A 21,142-nucleotide genomic window follows, 5' to 3' on the forward strand; every position below is an offset into this window, starting at 1 on the left:
GCAATGACTTACGAGTATCCTAATACTAATTTATAATAGCTATGAACAAGAACTAGTCATCAAAGCCCATGTATTCAAATATGTATGCTCAGGCATACTATCGGAAAAATGTACCAACAACCAATAGAGACCAATAGCATACCAATTAAAGAAGAGGGTACCAGTGGAATACAACTATGATGTACATGACAAAGAACTATTAGCGATAGTTCAAGCTATCAAGGAATAGAGACAATATATCTACGATACTAGGACAATCGTCCTAGTGTTAATAGACTACAAGACCTTAGTACCTTTAATAAAAGATAAGGTAGTAAACAATCAGCAATTGAGATGGATGGAACAAGTAAGTCAGTTCAAATTCCAAATCCAATACTGACCAATGAAGGAAGGGGGGAAGCTGGGCTCCCTTATAAGAATATCAAGGGACTAATAACAAGATGTCCATGATAAATGAAAAATGAGAAAGATCCAAAAGTTATTACTGATAGACTAATGTTTCGGACTAAGCTAATTCAAGGCATAAAACCTATCGAATTTACCTTGAATGTAGAAAACACGATATTCAAGGAGAAGAAAAGAGACAAGACAATCAAGACGATAGGAAAAGCATTGAAAGAAGAAAAGAAGAAGATGAAAGGGGTAGTACTGGGTTTATGCCAGTAGAATATCAATAATATTTGGTACAATGGAAGACAATATATTCCAATAGAAGAAGAGGTAAGTATGAACATCATACGACAACATGATAATATCCACACTGAGAGACATGACGGGACAATTAAAACCATGGAACTTGTTATAAGATCAATCTATTAGCCAGATCTGTATGATCATATCAAACGATATGTCAAATATTATGACATATATCAGAAAACGAAAATGACTAAACACACACTCTATGGAGTACTGAAATCAATTGAAGTTCCTGGACAACCCTGGAAAACAATTACTATAGATTTCATCATGGACCTACCTTAATTGAAGGAATATAATAGTATTTTGATAATGGTAGATCGCCTAACCAAAAGGAGTCATTTTGTCCCAGTCAAGAAATATGTGACAACCAAGACCTTTATCAGAACATTTATCAAGCAGACATTCTATTTATATGGACTTCCAAAGAACATCATTACGGATCGAGGAACACTGTTCACATTAGAGCTATGGAAGAAAACAACAGTAGAAATAAGAATATATAATCAGCTAAGCACTGCATTTCACCTACAAACTGACAGACAAACAGAACAGGTAAATGCAATACTCTAACAATAGCATACCTACTTGCATATGTCTATTATTAACAAGATAATTAGCTAGAACAATTACCAATGGCCGAGGTTACATACAACAATAGAAAACAAGAAATAATAAGCATAACCCCATTCTTTACAAACTATGGACAATACCAGGAAAATCAGACCTCAAATCATATGACTGGGGGAATTATTTCGAATAAGACAGAGATGAAACAAGTACAGGACCTGTTATGATATGAAAGGGCTTATGTACAGTAATAGTAGAAAGAACATTACGATAAGTATCAAAGGCCTGACCCGAACCTACGGTCGCTCGGCAGAAGTGTTCATGAAACTGGTCTCAGATGACTAAGCTGCCTCATCAAAATGCCACCTTTCAATGAAGTGTAAAGTTGATCGTGACCATTCACCCCATCATGACCGTGACTATTTACAAATCTACACCCAACCAAGCCTTCTTTACCTAATTAATTAATTTATTAATTTCCTGTACTATTTTTACCAATAGTTAAGCGTTCTGGAAATACAAAGTATACCACAAAAAAAAGACTCCCACCTAAAACCACCCAGAGAGATATGAGCCTTGCAGAGAAGGGCATGATAATCACCTTTTGCTACTGCCTCCAGAACATTGCCTTGGTGGCTTAAATTATTAGACGCCCATGGACAACAGTTAAGAGCTTTCTTGTCCGAGCATGTGAACGCCAATCTCTTGAAAATCTCTCTCACTCCAGCCACACCCTTATTTTGAGTGGTCAACAGCATTGCACAATTATACAGGCAGCCAAGTCCAACCGGAAAATGACTAGATCCACCTTCAGGGATCACTATGTACTGGGTGTTTCTCTTGATACTGTAAACTCTTTGTGCTACCCAGAGTGACTAGATATAATTGCCTACTAAATTTGCCTGTATAGTGGACCAGGTACTCAGAGAAGCAAACATTAAAAAATAGATAGCCAAGTCAAGACCTAGGCTAAAGCCTGATCATGTGACTAAGAGGTTGAGATGGGCTACAGCTCATAGGGACTGGACAGCTGAGGATTTTGAAAGGGTGATTTGGAGTGATGAGTGCAGTGTGGAGAAATCCAAGGATCCAAAGCAACAATGAATATTCAGAGAACCTGCAGAAAAGTGGTTGGCTGATTGTGTACACCTAAAGGAGAAGGATAAGGGAATCTTGTTTATGGTTTGGGGGTACTTTTGGGGTAAAAGAAAAGGTCCATTAGTTCCTATTACTCAAACTATCAATAAGACCAAGTAGGTTAGACTTTTGAGAAAATATCTTTTTCCTGTTATTCATCAAATGATTTCCTTTGATATACAACTTGAAGATGTTCTTTTTCAGCAAGATAATGCTCCTGTTCACAAGGTATATAGTATTATGGATTGGTTGGAGAGAAACAGTATTGAGGTTGTGGACCACCCCCCTTATTCCCCTGATTTAAATCCTATTGAGCATGTATCGGTTGAGCTTAAAAAGTGATTGCACCAGCAGTATCCAAGGATTGTAGATACTCCAGGAGGAAAAGAGGCTGTTCTGAGAAGACTTGCACATGTATTACCATTGGTTTGGTAGACAATTCCTGAGGAGTTTTTTGAGAAGTTGTGAAAATGAATGCCTGATAGGGTGGCTGCAGTTTTAGAAGCAAGGAGAGATTATACAAAATATTAGCTAGTTTAATTTATGGCAGGTCAATTGACCGTTGAATGTTGAGAGGTACCAGTAGTTGTTGATCGTGAACTTGAACTCACGCCCACACACACCTGTTGACAACCCCACTGGTACTACCCCACCATATGGCGTAACCACAATTAAACATTGTCTCAGATCACGAACACTTCTGCCGAGTGACTGTACAACTAGGAGATATAGTATGGTTGCTACCAATGCAATATACATACGACAGGACTATCTGAGGAGTTGGACTATAAGAAAATCAGGCCATTTCAGATACTGGAAAGAGTGATTGACTGATCTTATCAACTCAATCTGTATTACTGAATGAGAATTGATAACACATTCCACATCTTACAACTCAAGATATACAATGATAACAAATTTCTCTCACAAACGATACTACCTCCTCCACTGATAGAAGTAGATCGAGCATCCAAGTACAAACTTGATGAAATAAGTAACTCCTAGTTATACTACAGTAACTTTCAATACTGAGTTAAGTGAACTGGTTATTTTCCCAAGAACAACAAAACTTGGTACTATGCTACCAACTTTACTAATGTGTAAGATGCCCTTGAAAACTTCTATCAAAGCTAGCCAGCCAATCCCAGCCTAGGTAATAATCACATTCATCAAGGTGAGGAACATGAAGTCAAGCCCTTACAACCACACAAGGGCTGGGGCGATAGCCCCCTAAGCATGACACCGACATGTCCCGAATATTCCTTCTTGGTGCCAATGGACGAAAAAATAAAGGAACAGGAGGAGGTAGGCAAGAACCACACCATAGGTTAGATGGTAAGCTACCGTGATAAATGCCGCACACACTTTAGCAATAAAGAGGGATCTGGATGCTTCTCGAGAGAATACAAAAAGTATGGTCCGTGCCCAGACTATGCCTTGAAGCCAGGGAGAGAGTACTTTAAGGATATGAGCAAGATTTACAGGGTAAGGGAATTTGCTGCTAGAAACTATATGGAAAGAACAGAAGCAAGAAAGAGTTAGCAGGGAAGGATACCCATGAAAGGCATAAGGCCTTAGAGACATGGCCCAAGCAGTGGGGGGCTGAAAGCTGTGAAGGAGAAATGGAACTGGATGTCGGAAGTCTGCATAGGCAGATCAGAAGACTACAGTAACAACTTAGCAACTATTAGGAATACCGGGATCCAATACCTAGGAATTACCCTAAATAGGGTAATGGCACTCGGAATCAGAATCCCTGGTTTCTAATACCCACCTACAGCCCCCTGGCGTGGCCTGCATATTATCCTATTTATCAATCTCAATTGCATCCACTGACTATAATACCACAGAATTTAAGGTATAGGAATAATATAATATAAATTGCTACTGTTCATCCAACCAGATCCTGTGCACGGGATATAGGAGAGGGGAACATCAGCTAGGTCTGTGGAGTAGAGAGGAGTAAATCTGTTAACTAATCAGAGAGTTACCAGGCTTCATATATGTGACATCTTTGGCATGAGCCATAGGTAACAGGATATTTTCGCACCAAGACTGAGTATCGAATGATAATAAATCTCAACAAGAAGCCAATATATTTGCACCCATCCTACAATAACTAGAGGAGTTTAGAACACTAAGAAATACTACTACAAAAGCCAATAGATTTTACAGAGTGTTACAACCACGTCTAGGAATGCGCCAAGATTGCCGGAATGATTCCCAATATTAGAATAGTGATTCAAACCCTATTACTCAAAGCAATCAAGGGCTGCTGATGGCAGAATTATTTGTTAATTCTGTAAAATTGCTTCCAGTGAATTAGTAGGAAGTACTCCAAAAGATATCTGTTAGTTGGATATAGAGTTATGAAGGTTTTAAAGTCAGGCAACCTAGGAAGATTGCAATTACAACTACCTTCACAGATACAACCCGCAGATGAAACTGACTATTTCATCAATAATGGAGACAATTAGAGCTAACTCAGTTCAACTTCAGAACTAGGCCATAAGTCTAAAAACTCTGATGATCGGATAATTACTATTGGGAACAGTATGAGTCCTAGTTAGCTATATCATAATTACCGAAGAGTATGTGGTGATTTTCATAGTCTCCCAGTATTCGCACCTTTGAAAAATACCTGACGTTGTAAGAGAGGTACATAGTTGTATAATCGATAGATTATACTCCGTGAACACTCAGATGTGGAATATAAATATTGAAGTGCATCCCAAGCTTTTAGATATTATCAAGCAACAGAGAAGAGACCTTAACAATATAATATTGTCTTTACGATTTTACTCTACTTTACCTACATTACTTTAATATTAGTAGTCATAAATGAAACGAGTGTAATTTGAGCCTTCCGAGACAATCTTTATCTACAAAAACAAATCTTAGTTGGTCTATACAGCTCTGAAGTCTATCAGGTTTTCTCTACCTAACAGTAACGCTGAAGCCATAATTTCAGCTTAAGAACAAAAGATCACAGAGTTGTGACAAATAAATGACACTTAATATTAAATGATCTAAGCAGAGAACCTTACTTTGAAGATGGTGAGAGTATGAGCCTACACAACTCAACACATGTTCAGCAGACTCCAGTAATCCCTCCGCATAGCCAAACAGGAATTGCTCAAGCTAGGAGAAAGAGTCTAATAGGATTCAGGCTTGAGGAGGGGGGAGCTAATGTCACATATGTGATAGGTTTTGCACATGACTTAATTATGAGTCACAGGTTTTACTCATATGACTCATTCAAAGTCATATGACTTGTTACGTTATCATTTATTATGTTTCACACATGATTCAACTATGAGTCATGGGATGCGTACCTTGCATATATGCCTTACACATATACCTTGTACATATGATTTGTTATGTTTCACACATGACCTGATTATGAGTCATGAGTTTTATATATAGGATTCATTTATATTATGATTTGTGATGCTTCACACATGACTCAATTATGATTCATGGGTTTTACACATATGACTCACTTGAGTCATATAACTTGTTTACCAGGATTACACATAACTCATATTTATAAGTCATGAGTGTTAGGATTCGCATGAAGAGCACTGTTCAAGAAGGCTTGTATAACCAAGAGGAATAAGCTCTTCATAATTTGTTCTATGTAATTTCCTTACCGTTTACTCTATGAATAACATATCTTTATACTCTTTATTAAAATCATATTTTTTGTGAGCCTAAGCACTATATCACTATATGACTCAATAACAGGTGTCAGTCAAACAAGTAATCGTAATGTAAGAGACTGGGCTTAAGAACTATCGAAGAGAAAGAAAATATATATAGTGGAGAAGATATATATCAAGAAAATATATCGCTCTCTATCACTATACATTAACAAGGATGTAGGAACATTACACCAACTACCTTGTTTTTCCCGTCACCACCAATCCTGTAGTCCCTAAAGCAGAATCCACCCTATCAATTCCATCCTCCCACAACATACCACTTATCTTTATTCTCGCCAATACTCCCCTGCTCCTCACTTTCTCAGGGTCTGGACTATCCCCTTCCACCTTCCTCCTCTTTTCCTTAATACTCTGGGTAAAAACCTGTTTCTCTGATTGCAAATCTCATAGTAGGACCTCCTCTTCATCTGGTGAAGGCAACCTCGGACTCAAACGAGTTCTCTCAACAACCCTCTCCTCCTTAATACTCCTCAATTTCCCCTTCAACATTGCCACATACTCCTCCAGCTGCTTAACATCCCCCTGGAGACACTCAACTGCCCTGCACAACTCCTTGCAAGACATCATATTGCAGTCGGCCTTTAAGTAAAAATCCATTGCACAATGAGCAATGAAGCAATAATGAAAGGTAAGGATCAGAATGTAATTGGTCAGTAGCCTGTATCACAGTTTATAAGACAAGGAATAAATTCAAACGCTGTGGTTGTAATGGTCACGGAGCATGTGTTCAGGTTCTTCATGCCGTGAACTTGTATATACGCGCCCCGATCCTGTATGTTTTGCAAAGAACGGAAAGACCATCAGCCCCGGCGCAGGGCAGCAGTGACGGATCTGCTGCACCGGACCCAAGGACGACAAAGCCGACAAGTGGTGGCTTAGGGCATCATCCGAAAGTCCTCGACATCAAATGGGAGCGCGGCACGAAAAGGTCCGACAGGAGCAGCTTAATCGACCTCTATGTTTCGGTACCCTCTCCGAAACTACTTGACCATTCATAAAGTATTCGGATGCTTTGGCGCCAAGGCATCCGAATACTTTATGAATGGTGTGACGGCTAAGACAGGGAGGAGGACGAGAACGTCTTTGATGTAGTCCCTGAGCCATTCACCTCTGAAGTGATAGAAGGCTGGCGTAATCAGCAAGCGGAGGTTACAATATCGACTGATGGGTTTGTGAGTCCTCCTCGTAGGTTCCACACGGTGGAAGCTGAGTACCAAGCCCTGGTATACTAGGGTATATCATGAATTCATGGTACAGAGCAGGGGTGGTCATCCTCCGTTGCAAAGGTAATTTTGGAACACAGCAAAATTTGGGTGTTCCAACTTAGGGTCAGGTGCGACAAGGACTGAAGGCTGATTTGTACATAGGAAATAGTGTTGGCTATTCACACTTAAACCAACACAAGTGAAGTGTAGGTTTAGTGAGTAAACCAACACAAGTGAAGTGCAGATTTAGAGAGTAAAGCGACGATAATCATGTTTATGAGATTATTGATGAGAATTGTGAGAGTAATAGTTGTCTTAATTATCTGAAAAATACTATTAAAATATGAAAAGATGGTGTAGTAGTAAAAGTATTCGAGTGATATACTATGAATACCTGTATAGTCATGTCCATAACGTCTTCATACCCCGGCAGCGCAACCATACAACCACAACACCTCTCCATGGAAAATTGAAAAAAAATTCAAACAACTCAATTAAGAAAAGTATATGAATAGAACTAATAAGCCTTAAGAAAATATTATTACCACTTTCTATGACCACCATCTGCATCTAGTACAGCCTGTATTCTCTCACGCATCCTATCTATCCACCCATCCAACTTCTCTTGGGAAATTAAATCTCATTCCTCCTTTGCTGCCTGAAATAATTCAGTAGCACTGTGAGGCCTCCTATCCAACCTGGAGAATCGATTTCTGAGGGCTCTTTTGAGCAGAGCCTAAGTGTTCTCAATAGGATTGAGATCTGGTGAGTTGGGTGGCCAAGGCAATTTTTGATAACCACAGTCTGACTGCAATTTTCTGTTTTCCTCACCACCATGCCAGGAGGCATTGTCTGCTGCTAGGTAGATGTTGTCAGAAGGTCTATCCAGACCTTCTATAAAAGGGATGAAGTATGGCTGGTGGATTTCAGTTGCATATTGGTGGGAATTGAGGCCAAGTCTATCTCTTTTGCTGGTCCTTTCTTCCTCCCCCCTCTTCCTCACAAGAATTAACTCAGTCCTGCCACCCTTCATGATTGCAGCATAGACCCCAAAACTAGTCCTCCCAGACTTAAAGCTATACTTCAAGTTTTTTTCTTCCAACTCTTCACCAGGTCTAACTCTGACCTTCCTGCCAGTAGGATTTAGATCATAGATAATGGTAGCTTCATCTACAAAAACAACCCAATTCCATGCACCCCTCCAATTCCTCCTTCTCCTAGCAAACTCCTTTCTCTTCTCCTTCTGTCCTTTCCTCCAAAAAGGTTTTTTTCTCAGTATCAGAAGCTTAAAACCAGCTTCTGATATGATCTTATCCACAGATGTCTTTCCTAGACCAATATTCGCTTTTTTGATAATGTTGTGTAACGCTAAATGAGGCTCGGCATCAATAATGGACTCCACTATCTTTCTTTTTTAAGAGGTAATTGTTGTTAGTCTTCCAGATCTGGGGGCATCATGGGTATTTCCATCTCATGATTCAGCTCTTTTAACTACTGATTGAACAGTTGCCTTAGAGATACCGATAACTTTAGAAATTTTATTATACCCCATATTAGTATATTTATACAGGGCATAAGTTTCCTTATTTTGGTCTTCCCTATCTCTTCGGGTATGTAGGGGGGTCATGGTGGAGGCGGTTGTTGTAGGGATGGAGGATAACACCCTTGCCGCGCCAGGGTATGAAGACTTTACGGACACGACTGTACATGAGATTAACATAAATAGGAACTGCAAGAACTCTTATATTGTAGCACATACACCTGTTCTCTATAATACACCTCTTATCTAAGTTTTCCAAGTCATCCAAGTTCTACAATGCCTTCCAATCTGGCAACTAAAGCGAGCCAAATCTTCCAGTTCCTGGAGTTTTTAGTGTGCTACTCACATAGCTATTCGATGTAGAAACCTCTGATGACGATGATTCTAATATATTCTTTCTCAATAGACCTTCGACCACCCCTACCACCTCTACTATGCCAGACTCCAAGTTTGAGCATCTTATTGATACTGATTCAGAGCTAGGCCATGGGTGTAGCAGTTCTTCTCCTTGCCCAATCTCTAGTTCCCGAGATCAGAGAGAAGTCCAAACAGCAAATAGAGAAGCAACTTTGTACTCAGAATTCAATCGTTCCAACACTCTGCATTCTGCAATACCAGTTTCAGACCTTGGTCCAGAACCAAGAATAGGAACCTCCAAAACTAACATCCCATATCTTTGTACTGAGATCAATATGGCTCTTTGCCATAAAGTTTACACTCTCAAGCACTATGCCCACTAGCCCAATCGACAAATTTCAGCAGCAACCAGAGTTGCTCTCACTACTGTTTACTGCATTGTATACCCTCCGCTCACTCCTACCCATAGCAAGATATGGGGTCAGCACAGTATTTTCCTCACACCATACAATAATGAGCTAATTGACTTAACTACCTCTTCAGCAGTAAATCATCACAAGTGCTATCTATATATTGCCCCTATGGCGCGTCTAACTGCCTGTGACTGCACCCTACATCAGACTATAAGTTCTGTAGGATATCATCAGCGTGTGGCTCAAAAGAAGCCCTATCTTTCAAATAAAACTCGACAGGTATGTATTTTTAATAGTGCTCTTTTTACCCCTCCTTTTCAAACTCACCCAGCAGCTATTCCATGGACAGATAAGACTCTTAAATCTGTAGCATGACCTGTATACAAGCTTGCAACATGTTTGAGAGTGATATCTATTCAAGGAAGACAGAGATGTTATGGGGTTAACAGGAGGGTACCGTAAATACTCTTGCAATTCACTATCTCTGGCATCTTTGCTATCAGTTCGCCCGCTAATCTCCAGATTCAGAGGTAAGGGCCCTTATGAAAGATTATTGCTCTTCCAGTATAGTATAGTCCAAGTCAAATGTTATGTTGGATCTCATTAACCTGCTGTCAAAATTGTGTCAGCTTACCCAGCTAAACATTCTTCAGCTGGCACCGTGATTTGAGGAGGTATTAGGTATAAGTGAATTACAAGAGCTTTTATGATACTTGTGTAAAAGAGGCAACTCCTACATCCTAGCACATAGCTCACTTATCCAATGAGAGTCATTTCTACTTTTTACTCAATTAATACGATCAAAATATTATTTTATAGGCATACTACTCCTGGACCGATACCTACAATGTATGGTATATCCAAGACTAGTTTAAGGTTATCTGGAAGGATGACTGCACCTTCAATGTTGGGGAAGCACCTGGCCGGGTGTGGGTTACTCGAAAAATAGGTAAAGAGTTTGAAGAATCTTGCCTTATTCCAAAGTTTAAAAAGTAAGAAGCTATTCTGAATTGGGCCTGCTTTGTTGGCCACTATAAAGGCCCACTTATCATATGGAACAAAACCATCTGGGGTAAAACTATAACTGCCAAAGGGTACTACGCTTACATTCTGCCCTATCTGGATCAATTCTGGTAAAATGAGTCTGCCTGAACCCAGGACTATGTTTATATTCAACATGATAATGCCTCCCTTCATCAAGTACATACTACAGTTGCAGACCTGCAAGACCATGGACTCTATAACCATCTTCTTCTATGGCCCACTACCTCTCCAAACCTTTATCCAATTGAGGTTCTCTGGAGATTAATGAAGTCACGTGTAGGCAAGCTTCACCTTAGGCCTCAGAACAACAAAAACAAGATTACTGTAATTCAGAGTCAGTTGAATGAAATAACTGACTATGAATTTAGTCAGATTATTAATACCAGGATCAATCATGTTGATATCATTCTTAGTGCCAATAGTGGCCATACTAAATACTAGTTTTTTTTTTTTCCTCTCTCTCTGTTACACTTCCTATACATCCTCTCTCATGTTCTTACTCTTATGCGCCTTCTTACTTGCTTTCTCACCTGCTCTACTAACACTTTGTCTCTCTATTACTCTTTCGTTTACACTCTTCCCCATGGTCTCTCTCTCCCAGAGTCTTTTTTCCATTGTCTCTTCCAGTACTCTCTCCTTTCTCTGTGCTCTCTTCTCCAGACTTTCTTCATCTTTCCCCCTCTTTCCTTCTCACTCGCTCATACTTGCTTCTTTTTTCTATTTTTCTCTCTCACTCTCTTACACACACATCCTCTCTCTCAGTTGGTCTCCATCTTGCTTTTTCTCACTTTTTGTTTCTTTTAAACCTTGTCTGTAATTTAGAGATCCTGGCTCATGAGGTCAGATTCCTATACCCAGCCCTCAGCCCTGACAGCCAAACCTTAGTAATCTGTACCACTGATGAGAATCTCAGGTTCTGGAAGTTATTTAAGAAATGTCTGGGTTTTTTGGGTAGTACTGATGAGAAGAATAAGATGACGAAACTGATGATAATTTGGTAGAGAAAAATTGTGAATATCTGAAAGAGGAGGGAAGGAAACAAGTATAAGGAAGAGGGAAAGGTGACTTGGGCTACTTGATCTTGGAAGAATCTCTCTCAATCTGTCTCCTATTCTTATTTTTTTTCTCTCTTGTAGCAGGACTTTCCCCCTGTTTTTTTACATATTTTTCTCAAGTAGCAATAATCTTTATTTGTGTTTTGGTTTTTTGGACCTTTTCTAGGTCATTTCATATTGTCATTTTCGTATTCTTAATCTCCCTTTTGATCCATCTTATATCAATCTTTGTTTCCTGTAGCTGTGACGGTAGAATGGTGAGAGATGGGGGGCTGTACAAGATGGAGGAGACTCTTCTTATTCTTTACTCTACTGGAATCAATGGTATGATGGCTGAGGGCAAGGCAGGAAATAAATCATAATCAGTAACATCTGAGTAAAGCTTTTCAATACCGTGCTCTTGGTAAAAAAACCTTCCAGATACTATTAATCGAGAAATATGCTGTCAAAATAGTAAAACCTCCATACAGAAACTACACTGGTCTGACCCAGCTTAAGAGTAGTATGTTCTTGGTGATTTTTTGGGATAAGAATTCTAAGTAGATTGCTAGAAAAAATATAAAAAAATATTAGCAGGTTTCAAGTAGTTCTAACTTTCTTATAAGTTTTTTTTACAATATTTTTGGATTATTTGAGGGGTAAAAAGACTGGGGAACTCTGTACTAGAGTAAATATTTTATTGATCATTGCAATATGAAACCTTGCAATGGTCTGTTTTTACCAAGAATAGTATTACAAATGTACCCCCCTGTTTTCCATGGTATTTGAAAGGATTCCTCGTAAGGTCTAGCTATGATTATGATATATTTAGTTCTTTAGTTCACACTTTGTTGAATTTAATAGCACAGATTTGGACAAAATTATGGTACATACTTGATAAGCGCCATACTACTGCTCTCTAACCTCTGATTCCTGCTCTGTACCATCAATTTATGGTAAACTTTTGTACTATATGCTTCATAGATTACCAATTTGTAATATCTGACAGGTACTTCTGTAGTTCCCATTCGTCGATAATGGTCTATGAGTATCTTCTAAGCCAACAAATCTGAGGCGAAGTACTGTACAGGGGGTGGAAAAAAGTAATGCGATACTCGTACAATACAAATCTTCATATATTAGCATTCTCAACAATGTATAGTACTACCTCATTCAACAACAACATTTAATAAATAAAATAAGTAAAGGAGATAAAATAAAATAATCCTCAGTATTCTCTTGAAGTAAAATAAAAAGAAAATCCTAAATTAATAATGAGTTTGGTGCACTTGTCGTCTGATAACCTCTCTGATTCTTTTTGACATATTTCTATAAAAACCCATAAACCTTTCATTAGGAATAGCTTTCTAAGCTTCCTCCATAGCTCTGATTAGCTTTTTTCTACATGCAACTCTTTCATACCTTTTCTCCAAGTAAGTCTCAATATCTCTCCAGATATTCTCGATCAAGTTCAGATCCTGAGACTGTGGTGGCCAAGGCAATATATCTACCTTATTTTTCTTTCTACACTTTGTAGAAAATCTGTAATTCAATTAGTAGTTAGATTATATTCTTAAGTAAGTAGTTCTATAATAATAAGACAGGAAATAAAACAATTATAAGATATATGGAAGAAGATAGAACTGACTTTTGATGCCCTGTTGTACTATCTTTGACAACTTTTTCCAATCAAATCTCTCACAACACTCATGCCAGAAAGGAATTAAAACTGAATCCAGTATACACTTAGTATACTTACAAGAATCCACTTTAACCTTTCCTGACACTACTACCAACTTTGATCTCAAATTTCCACAAAAGGTTCCTCATACCGTAACAGTATCTCTTCTGGACTCCTAGACCTCATTCAGACACTCCTGATCATACTCCTCAGAATGTTCTCTTATCACCCATCTTCTCTGTCCAAATCTAGCTATAGAAAAAGAAGTTTCATCTGTCCATATGATTCTAGACCACTTTCTCAATTTCCAAGCTCTTTTTCTCATACACCAACCAAATCTAATTAGTATATTTTTAGGGCACAAACCTTATTTAAAATATATTTTAGCTTTGTAAAAACATAAATTTTTATTAGAAAACTTACTTCTTGCAAGGTTTCCTTTTATTTAAATTAATACTCTTAGCTGCCTTCCTGATTGCCCTAAATGAGGCCTTCAATCCTTTTACTTCTTTAATATCTTTCCAAGATAGTCTTCTATTTCTTTTATTTTCTTTAATAAAAACTTCAGATCATCTAGGTCAGACTGTTAGAAGATTGGAGGTCTTCCTATTTGCTGGTAGTTGGAAGAACTACCTGTTTCCTGGTAGTAGTAATAGATGTGAGCACAAGTACTATGATGTACTTTGAGGCCAGTTTTTTCCTTCAATTTAGCAGCTATCTTTCTGAAAGACCATCCTGCTATATCTCGTAGGGCAATAATTTGAACCTAGTCATTTCAGGTAGTTTCTTGCTCAAAGCATTGCTTCTTCTTCATCAACAATCACTGTTGTTTAATGTTTTCTGGATTGATCACTATTTTATTTTATCTTATTATTATCTCAACTACCTATGTACATTTATTTAATTAAACTACTTACATTCACTGTGGCAGGTTCCTTTTACCCATATATTGATTCTTGAGGAAGGTTTGGAGGGCTGTGAAGGATAGAGGTGATATTACAATAAGGGGGTTGGAAGCAGAGATGCCATCGTGGGGGATGCCGTTGCAATGGTGTTGCACTACTTCCTTCCACCCCCTTGTACAGTACGAGTACATGGCGGCTTCCGGAGGATTACAAGTAATAGCGGATAAGGCGGTTCACGAAGTAGCTGGTAGGTGCGGTATTGTCTTTGTGGAAGCAGAGACGCGTCTTTCCCACCAGGAGATGAAGCGGTTGTTGAATTGGAGTGTCTGGCGGGGGTTTTTGACGGCCGGATGTGTTTAGACGGTTCGGGCTGTTATTTAGTCAGTGATGGGCATCAGCGGTGGCGATGTGTGCTTGAAACGGAGGCTGCGCCGTGAGCGAACTCTTCTGGTGATGACGACGACTTCGTGAATGACGACTCGAACCGCGGGCCAAAACAATACTCGAGTCGATTTCTTCCTCCCTATGTACCAGTCCCCCAGTTCGGATACCGTTCGGTACCGGTACAGTATTGTATTGTTCGTGCCTTGCGTTGCCAGATGCTTCCTCGGAGTTCATTTATGCAGTGTGGGCTATCTAGGTAGTCTAAGAGCTCAATGAGAAGGAACAATTTCTCTCTACTGTAGACTATTCTTACAAGTGTTATGCTACGGTAGTACCCGTACAACACTTCTACCGGTATTCAAGGATCACACCAGTAACGTCCAAGCTTAGTTTAAATTCCCCCAAAAGTAAGGATCCACAATTCATAACGGGTCCACAGCCCATCTACCGTATGGTCTCAAAGCCATTATATAACGCTAGGGTGGAGGGAAATAAAGAAGTCAGCATTCGAACCGGCTGTGGTAGGGAAATTGTACCGTACAGTACTCGGTACGTACGTAGACTAGCCGGTAAGTCGACCTCGCACCATACAAGGTGGCGGACTCTGCCTACTGAGTACTCGAGTAATTGCCGCGAACAGCGTATCATAGTTTCCCTTCTTCCTGTCAACGGGGACTGAGATAAACATCGAGTACTAGTACTCGTACAAGTAACAGGGCTCGGGTGCCGTGTGCCTGATGGGTGACCAAAAAGGGAGCAAGATCCGGGGTACTGTGATTTCTTTTTCTTTCTCTCTTTCTTTCCTCAAACACGTGGGTTTGGGGTCGCACTTTGGGGCACAAGGGTGGCGGTGCTGGTGCTTATATCATACTCGAGTATTGACTATAGTACACCGCAGGCAAAGCTATTGAGGCTGTCTGGTGCCGGCACCTTAAAACCTACCCTGAGTCTCACAAAAAATGAAGGGCGCTAGTCCTAATATGGTAATATTTTATGCCTAATGTGGGGTTTCTTGGCAAATTCTTATGATAAGCAAAAGCTTTTTTCCCCATTCATGTCTCACTATCCTCCTTCCCATACAACCTTTGAAGGTCTCTACAGTGCCCACCAGGAGGTTAGGGAGAAAATCGCTGTGTAAATACATTCTAACATGCAACTAGGAGGGCTATACAAAATCGATTTTGAAATTCTAATTGTAGGCGTTGTTGTTGCAAGTTGAAATATCTGTCGGGGTTGGGCGTCGTGGGGGTAGATTATAAGGTGCCGGCACCATACAAGTACGAGTAGGATCCGAAAGGGAGGGAAAGTTGATGGTATGATACGGTACTACTATCAGGGTACTACTATCAGTACTAGTAACTTATGATGCATGGAGGATATCACATGGAGCGGCATGGCAAATTATATGCGGTGAACTGACTGATGCTTTCATGCTCAGTGCTCAAGCATTGATGTATCGTCGCCCAGTCAACTCACTTTGATCCATTTTAGAGGCAGTGGAGAGTTCAATTATTGAGAATTCTTCGAGCTACCGTACTCGAGTGCGGTGCGGTATAGTACGAGTTCTCGTACTTGTACCCCCCTGGCTCGGCATATGCACCAGTGGGACCTGGGTCAACGAAATCCTGGGGAAGAGGGACTCGCATGAATCAACTAAACCCTTCGAGCAACTGTTGATCCAGGAACCAGTGGAGGAAAAAAATAAATAAAAGGATCAAGAGGCACGGTCCTTTCTCTTGTGCGGCACCGTGCAAGGTATGATACTTGTACTAGTACAGTACGAGTATCATATTTTCCGCCAAGGGAGGTTTTGGGAGGGGTCGCCGGGCTCATGCCCAGGGTTAGACATTTGTGACCTGCGCGCAACGCAAACCGTGGGGATTCCGATAATTTTGGCAACGGCGGTTACCCACCCTCTCCCTCTCTTTCCTCGATTCATGGGAAAATCTGAACTCCAGCGGTCGCACGGGTACAACTGTATTGAAGTCTACTCGAGTATGGAACAGTACTGTACAGTACTCGTACGGTACACTTCAATCATAAAATACAACTATCCAGAACACCATCGTCGAACGCAAAATTACTCGAGTGGGGGGAACAACACGCCTCCACAGAAAACCAGCACGATTGAGTGCAGCAGACTTTTCGGTTTCTTCTCCTTTTCTCCTCTTTCTGTTTGCTGGGGTCAATTGGAAACTGTGGCTCCTCCATGACCTGACAGCCCCCTTGTGACCGAGACCTTTTGATTGGGAGGAGCTTTACTCTTAGTTTACCCTCGCCCCAACCAGTCGCCTCAGCCAAGAATACGGTATGATACTGTATAGTACCGTACGGTACAAGTACTCGTACCGGTACCGTAGACTAACCCCCCCTTCCTTTCCCAGCCCTCCCTTCTGTTTATTCTCTTTCCTCGCTAGTCCCCCCGTCCTGACCTCTCCCTCCCTTGCGCTCCCCCTTCTGACTTCTATAACCTCTCCGCCCTCCCCTGCGCTCTCCTTGTTCACATCCACCACACACACCCCCTCTCCTTTCTGATCCTCTTCATATTATTTTTTCTTTTCCACTTTTCCACTTTTCCTCTCAGAACATCTTTCTATCTCGTTTTCCTTTTCAGCCCTTCACTTCTCTACTTTCATTCCTTCAGCTTTCACACCAATCCCCCTTTCACCTTACCATTTTCTTACTTTCGCCTTCTTAATCTTCAGCTCGGTCAATAGAATTGATTCCTCGATCAAGTCGAGCTCGCTTTCTTACAGCGCCCAAAAATTTTAAGTCGCAAACATGAGTGCAGGTTTCCCTATCTATTAAACCCTATTTGGGTGGCGAGCGCCCTTCTTACCTTGTTATTTCTTGCTGATCACATACTTTCGAACGTGTAGAGACCTGGTTACGGGGGGTATGTTTTATTCTTATTCCTCTCAGTTTCAGACAGTTGCGACCGCCCTGTTTCTCCTCGCGACTTCTTTTGTTACATTCATGCCGTGATGAGCCGGATTGAGGCTCTTCCGGCGTCCGCCGCACGTATCACCTGAGGCATGGAGGCTGACCTTTTTCTCTCTTGATTTAGCGATTACCGCCAAAACAATCCGTATGCCCAGCAGGATAACTACAACCCACATGATAATTACGGCGGTGGACAAAGTGGCTATGGAGCTCAGGGCAGTCAGGATTATAATCAAGGGAGTGCAGGTAACTACCACCTTTCTCAGTTTCACTATCTGTCTAGAGGTTGATCACGGGATTCCAAACTAAAGTCGAACCTTACTCTCCATTAGCCACAGGAAACTACGAAATGGCGAAGATGACGGACTCAACCCCCGGTGGAGCTGATTCTCAGCAGGAATTTTTTGCAGAAGTAAATGAACTCAGAGAAGATATCGACCAAGTTAAAGCCAATATCACTCGTATTGAATCGCTGCACCAGCGCTCTCTCACAGATATTGATGAATCTACATCATCCCAAACGCATCATCAGTTGGACTCTTTGGTCGCTGATACCTCGGCGTTGAACAGAGCTCTTGCCGACAGGATCAGGAGGCTAAAAGGAAAGGCTGCTACCGATCCCAGCAAGGCACCTCAGGTTAACAACCTGGACCGCAGCTTCAAGGATGTTCTCAGGAAATATCAATCAGTAGAGGCTACTTTTCAGAAGAGGGCTCGTGAGCAGATGGCTAGACAGTATAGGATTGTTCGTCCGGACGCCACTGAGCAGGAAGTACAGGAAGCATGTAATGACGGACAAGGCCAACAAATCTTTTCGCAAGCTGTAAGTCTCAATTTCATGGCTGCGTCACTGCTGTTGTACTAACTCACATTCCAGCTTTTGTCGGGTAACCGACGGGGCGAAGCTCGATCCGCGCTCCGCGAAGTGCAGGCGCGGCACAATGAGATTCAACGCATCGAGAAAACCATCATTGAGCTCGCAGATCTCTTTACCCAGATGGAGCAGTTGGTCGTTGAACAAGAGGCAATGGTTGAGAACATTGACCAGCGAGGAGAAGAGGTTACTACAAATGTCGTCAAGGCCCAAGAAGAGATTGGAGAGGCTGTGGAGAAAGCTCGTTCCCGAAGAAGAAAGAAGTGGTGGTGCCTTCTCATCGTCCGTAAGTACATCCTATTTTTTATTGCGTTTCGCCTTCTCTTTCAATCGTTTTTCTGTTTTGGACTGTTTTGGCACTTCCAAGTGTTGAAAGTGACAACGACTTCCTTTTTTACCATGGGACGTTGGAGGACAGTCTTCATGATCATCGCCATGTTGCGGTTGCTGTGGCGGTCTCTAGCTAAGAAATGAGCTTTAAAATGGGACCAAATTCCCCTACCTTCCGACCTTTGTAGTAGGGGGAGACTCCGGGGTGGAGGGAGAAAAATTTGTTCAGATCATGTGTTTTTTTCATTATCTCGAGGAAAATTTTGACCTAACATTGTCCTTTTCAACCCCGGGGTTATAGTTCTCATCATCATTGCAATCGTCGTTATCGCATTGGTGGTCACGAAGGTCAACGGCGTGTGGTAAAAGTCTGGTCTTACGCGGGGTGAGGCGGAAATGCTCAAAACACTTGAACGAGAATTGCTTTTCATTTATATACCCGTTTTTCCTTGCTTGCTTTTCCTTCGTAATTTGGTCACTTTTGGATCCCGGACTCTTGGGAAACGTGCTTGCATTGCTTTCTTGATCGATTCAGAGGGGATACCCTTTTCTTACAACTTTTCTAACTTGAGGTAAATACATGTGTTATGCTCAACAGTTCTCATCATCATTGTCATCGTCATCATCGCAGTCTTGGTCACCGTTTTGCGGAAAAATAACAATAACAGTGGCGGCGGTAGCGGCGGCGGATCAAATCCTTGAACAATCAAAATCTCCGACGGGCAAAATTGGTTCCCTTGCACAGGCGAGGACGCAGACGAGGTCCTATCTGTTTATCTCTCTATCTGCCCAACATGTTAATGGGGTAGACATAGCGTGCTTGTGTTCACTTATTTTTTTCTTCATTTTCCTTTACTTACATATTTCCCCACCATTCCTTTCCTGCAAGCCTTAGGTGTTTTCCTATCTCTTGTATTTGTTTTGTTTTACATTTTTTACCGAAAAAAAAAAAACTCTTCTGTGTACTACCTTTAAAACTGTTGGTAGTAGTGGGCACTGATAGGGTTGTTGGGGAGGGGGAGGTGGTGATTGTATGAGGGGGATTATTTAATACACTTTTTCTATATTTCCTCTACTCTGCTCGGTCGTTCATTATACTGCTATCATGGTTGTTTCTCCTTGCCTTTTCCCGCGAGTGTTTGCGAGTCTAGTTTGCTTTTTTGTGCAATTGTTCTTTTTGTCCGTGATCTCAGTAAAATGTGGGGGGGGGTCGATGTTTCCACCGCAATGAAACCATTATCACAAGTTATCACCAAGATGTATCGTGGTAGAGGGGTTCGGAGCTCTCGGTATGATACCAGGAAGGTACAGTCGTGTCCGTAAAGTCTTCATACCCCAGCACGGCAACGGTGTTGTCCTCCATCCCCACAACCACTTCTACCATGACCCCCCCACATACCTGAAGAGCTAGAGAAGATCAAAATAAGGAAATTTATGCCCTGTATAAACATACTGATATGGGGTATAATAAAATTTCTAAGGTTATGGGTATCTCTAAGGTAACTGTTCAATCAGTAGTTAAAAGAGCTGAATCATGAGATGGAAATACCCATGATGCCCCCAGATCTGGAAGACTAACAACAATTACCCCTCAAAAAAAAAAGAGAGTGGAGTCCATTATCGATGCCGAGCCTCATTTAGCGTTATGTGACATTACCAAAAAAGCGAATATTGGTTTGGGAAAGACATCTGTGGATAAGATCATATCAGAAGCTGGTTTTAAGCTTCTGATACCGAGAAAAAAACCTTTTTGGAGGAAAGGACAGAAGGAGAAGAGAAAGGAGTTTGCTAGGAGAAGGAGGAATTAGAGGGGTGCATGGAATTAGGTTGTTTTTGTAGATGAAGCCACCATTATCTATGATCCAAATCCTACTGGCAGGAAGGTCAGAGTTAGACCTGGTGAAGAGCTGGAAGAAAAAAACTTGAAGTCTAGCTTTAAGTCTGGGAGGACTAGTATTGGGGTCTATGCTGCAATCATGAAGGGTGGCAGGACTGAGTTAATTCTTGTGAGGAAGAGGGGGGAGGAAGAAAGGACCAGCAAAAGAGATAGACTTGGCCTCAATTCCCACCAATATGCAACTGAAATCCACCAGCCATACCTCATCCCTTTTATAGAAGGTCTGGATAGACCTTCTGACAATATCTACCTAGCAGCAGACAATGCCTCCTGGCATGGTGGTGAGGAAAACAGAAAATTGCAGTCAGACTGTGGTTATCAAAAATTGCCTTGGCCACCCAACTCACCAGATCTCAATCCTATTGAGATGTTTTAGTGGCGCCCCTAGGAACCCACATATTAGATGT

The 21,142-nt window shown here is 41.0% G+C and overlaps 1 protein-coding gene; it reads left to right on the forward strand.

Moving 5' to 3' along the window:
• Positions 1-2,060: 2,060 nt before the first annotated feature.
• Positions 2,061-20,081, forward strand: GSTUM_00009599001 (uncharacterized protein; the record flags this gene model as incomplete). XM_002840806.2 has 8 exons in its annotated part: positions 2,061-2,114; positions 17,433-17,476; positions 17,571-17,587; positions 17,759-17,823; positions 17,859-17,880; positions 17,967-18,457; positions 18,512-18,794; positions 19,140-20,081. The coding sequence occupies 8 exons, from the start codon at positions 2,061-2,063 to the stop codon at positions 19,202-19,204; spliced, it is 1,041 nt and encodes a 346-aa protein (XP_002840852.1). The 3' UTR covers positions 19,205-20,081.
• Positions 20,082-21,142: the final 1,061 nt, after the last annotated feature.

Source organism: Tuber melanosporum (genome assembly GCF_000151645.1).
Source record: "Tuber melanosporum whole genome shotgun sequence assembly, scaffold_59, strain Mel28".
NCBI classification, from domain to species: Eukaryota; Fungi; Ascomycota; class Pezizomycetes; order Pezizales; family Tuberaceae; genus Tuber; species Tuber melanosporum.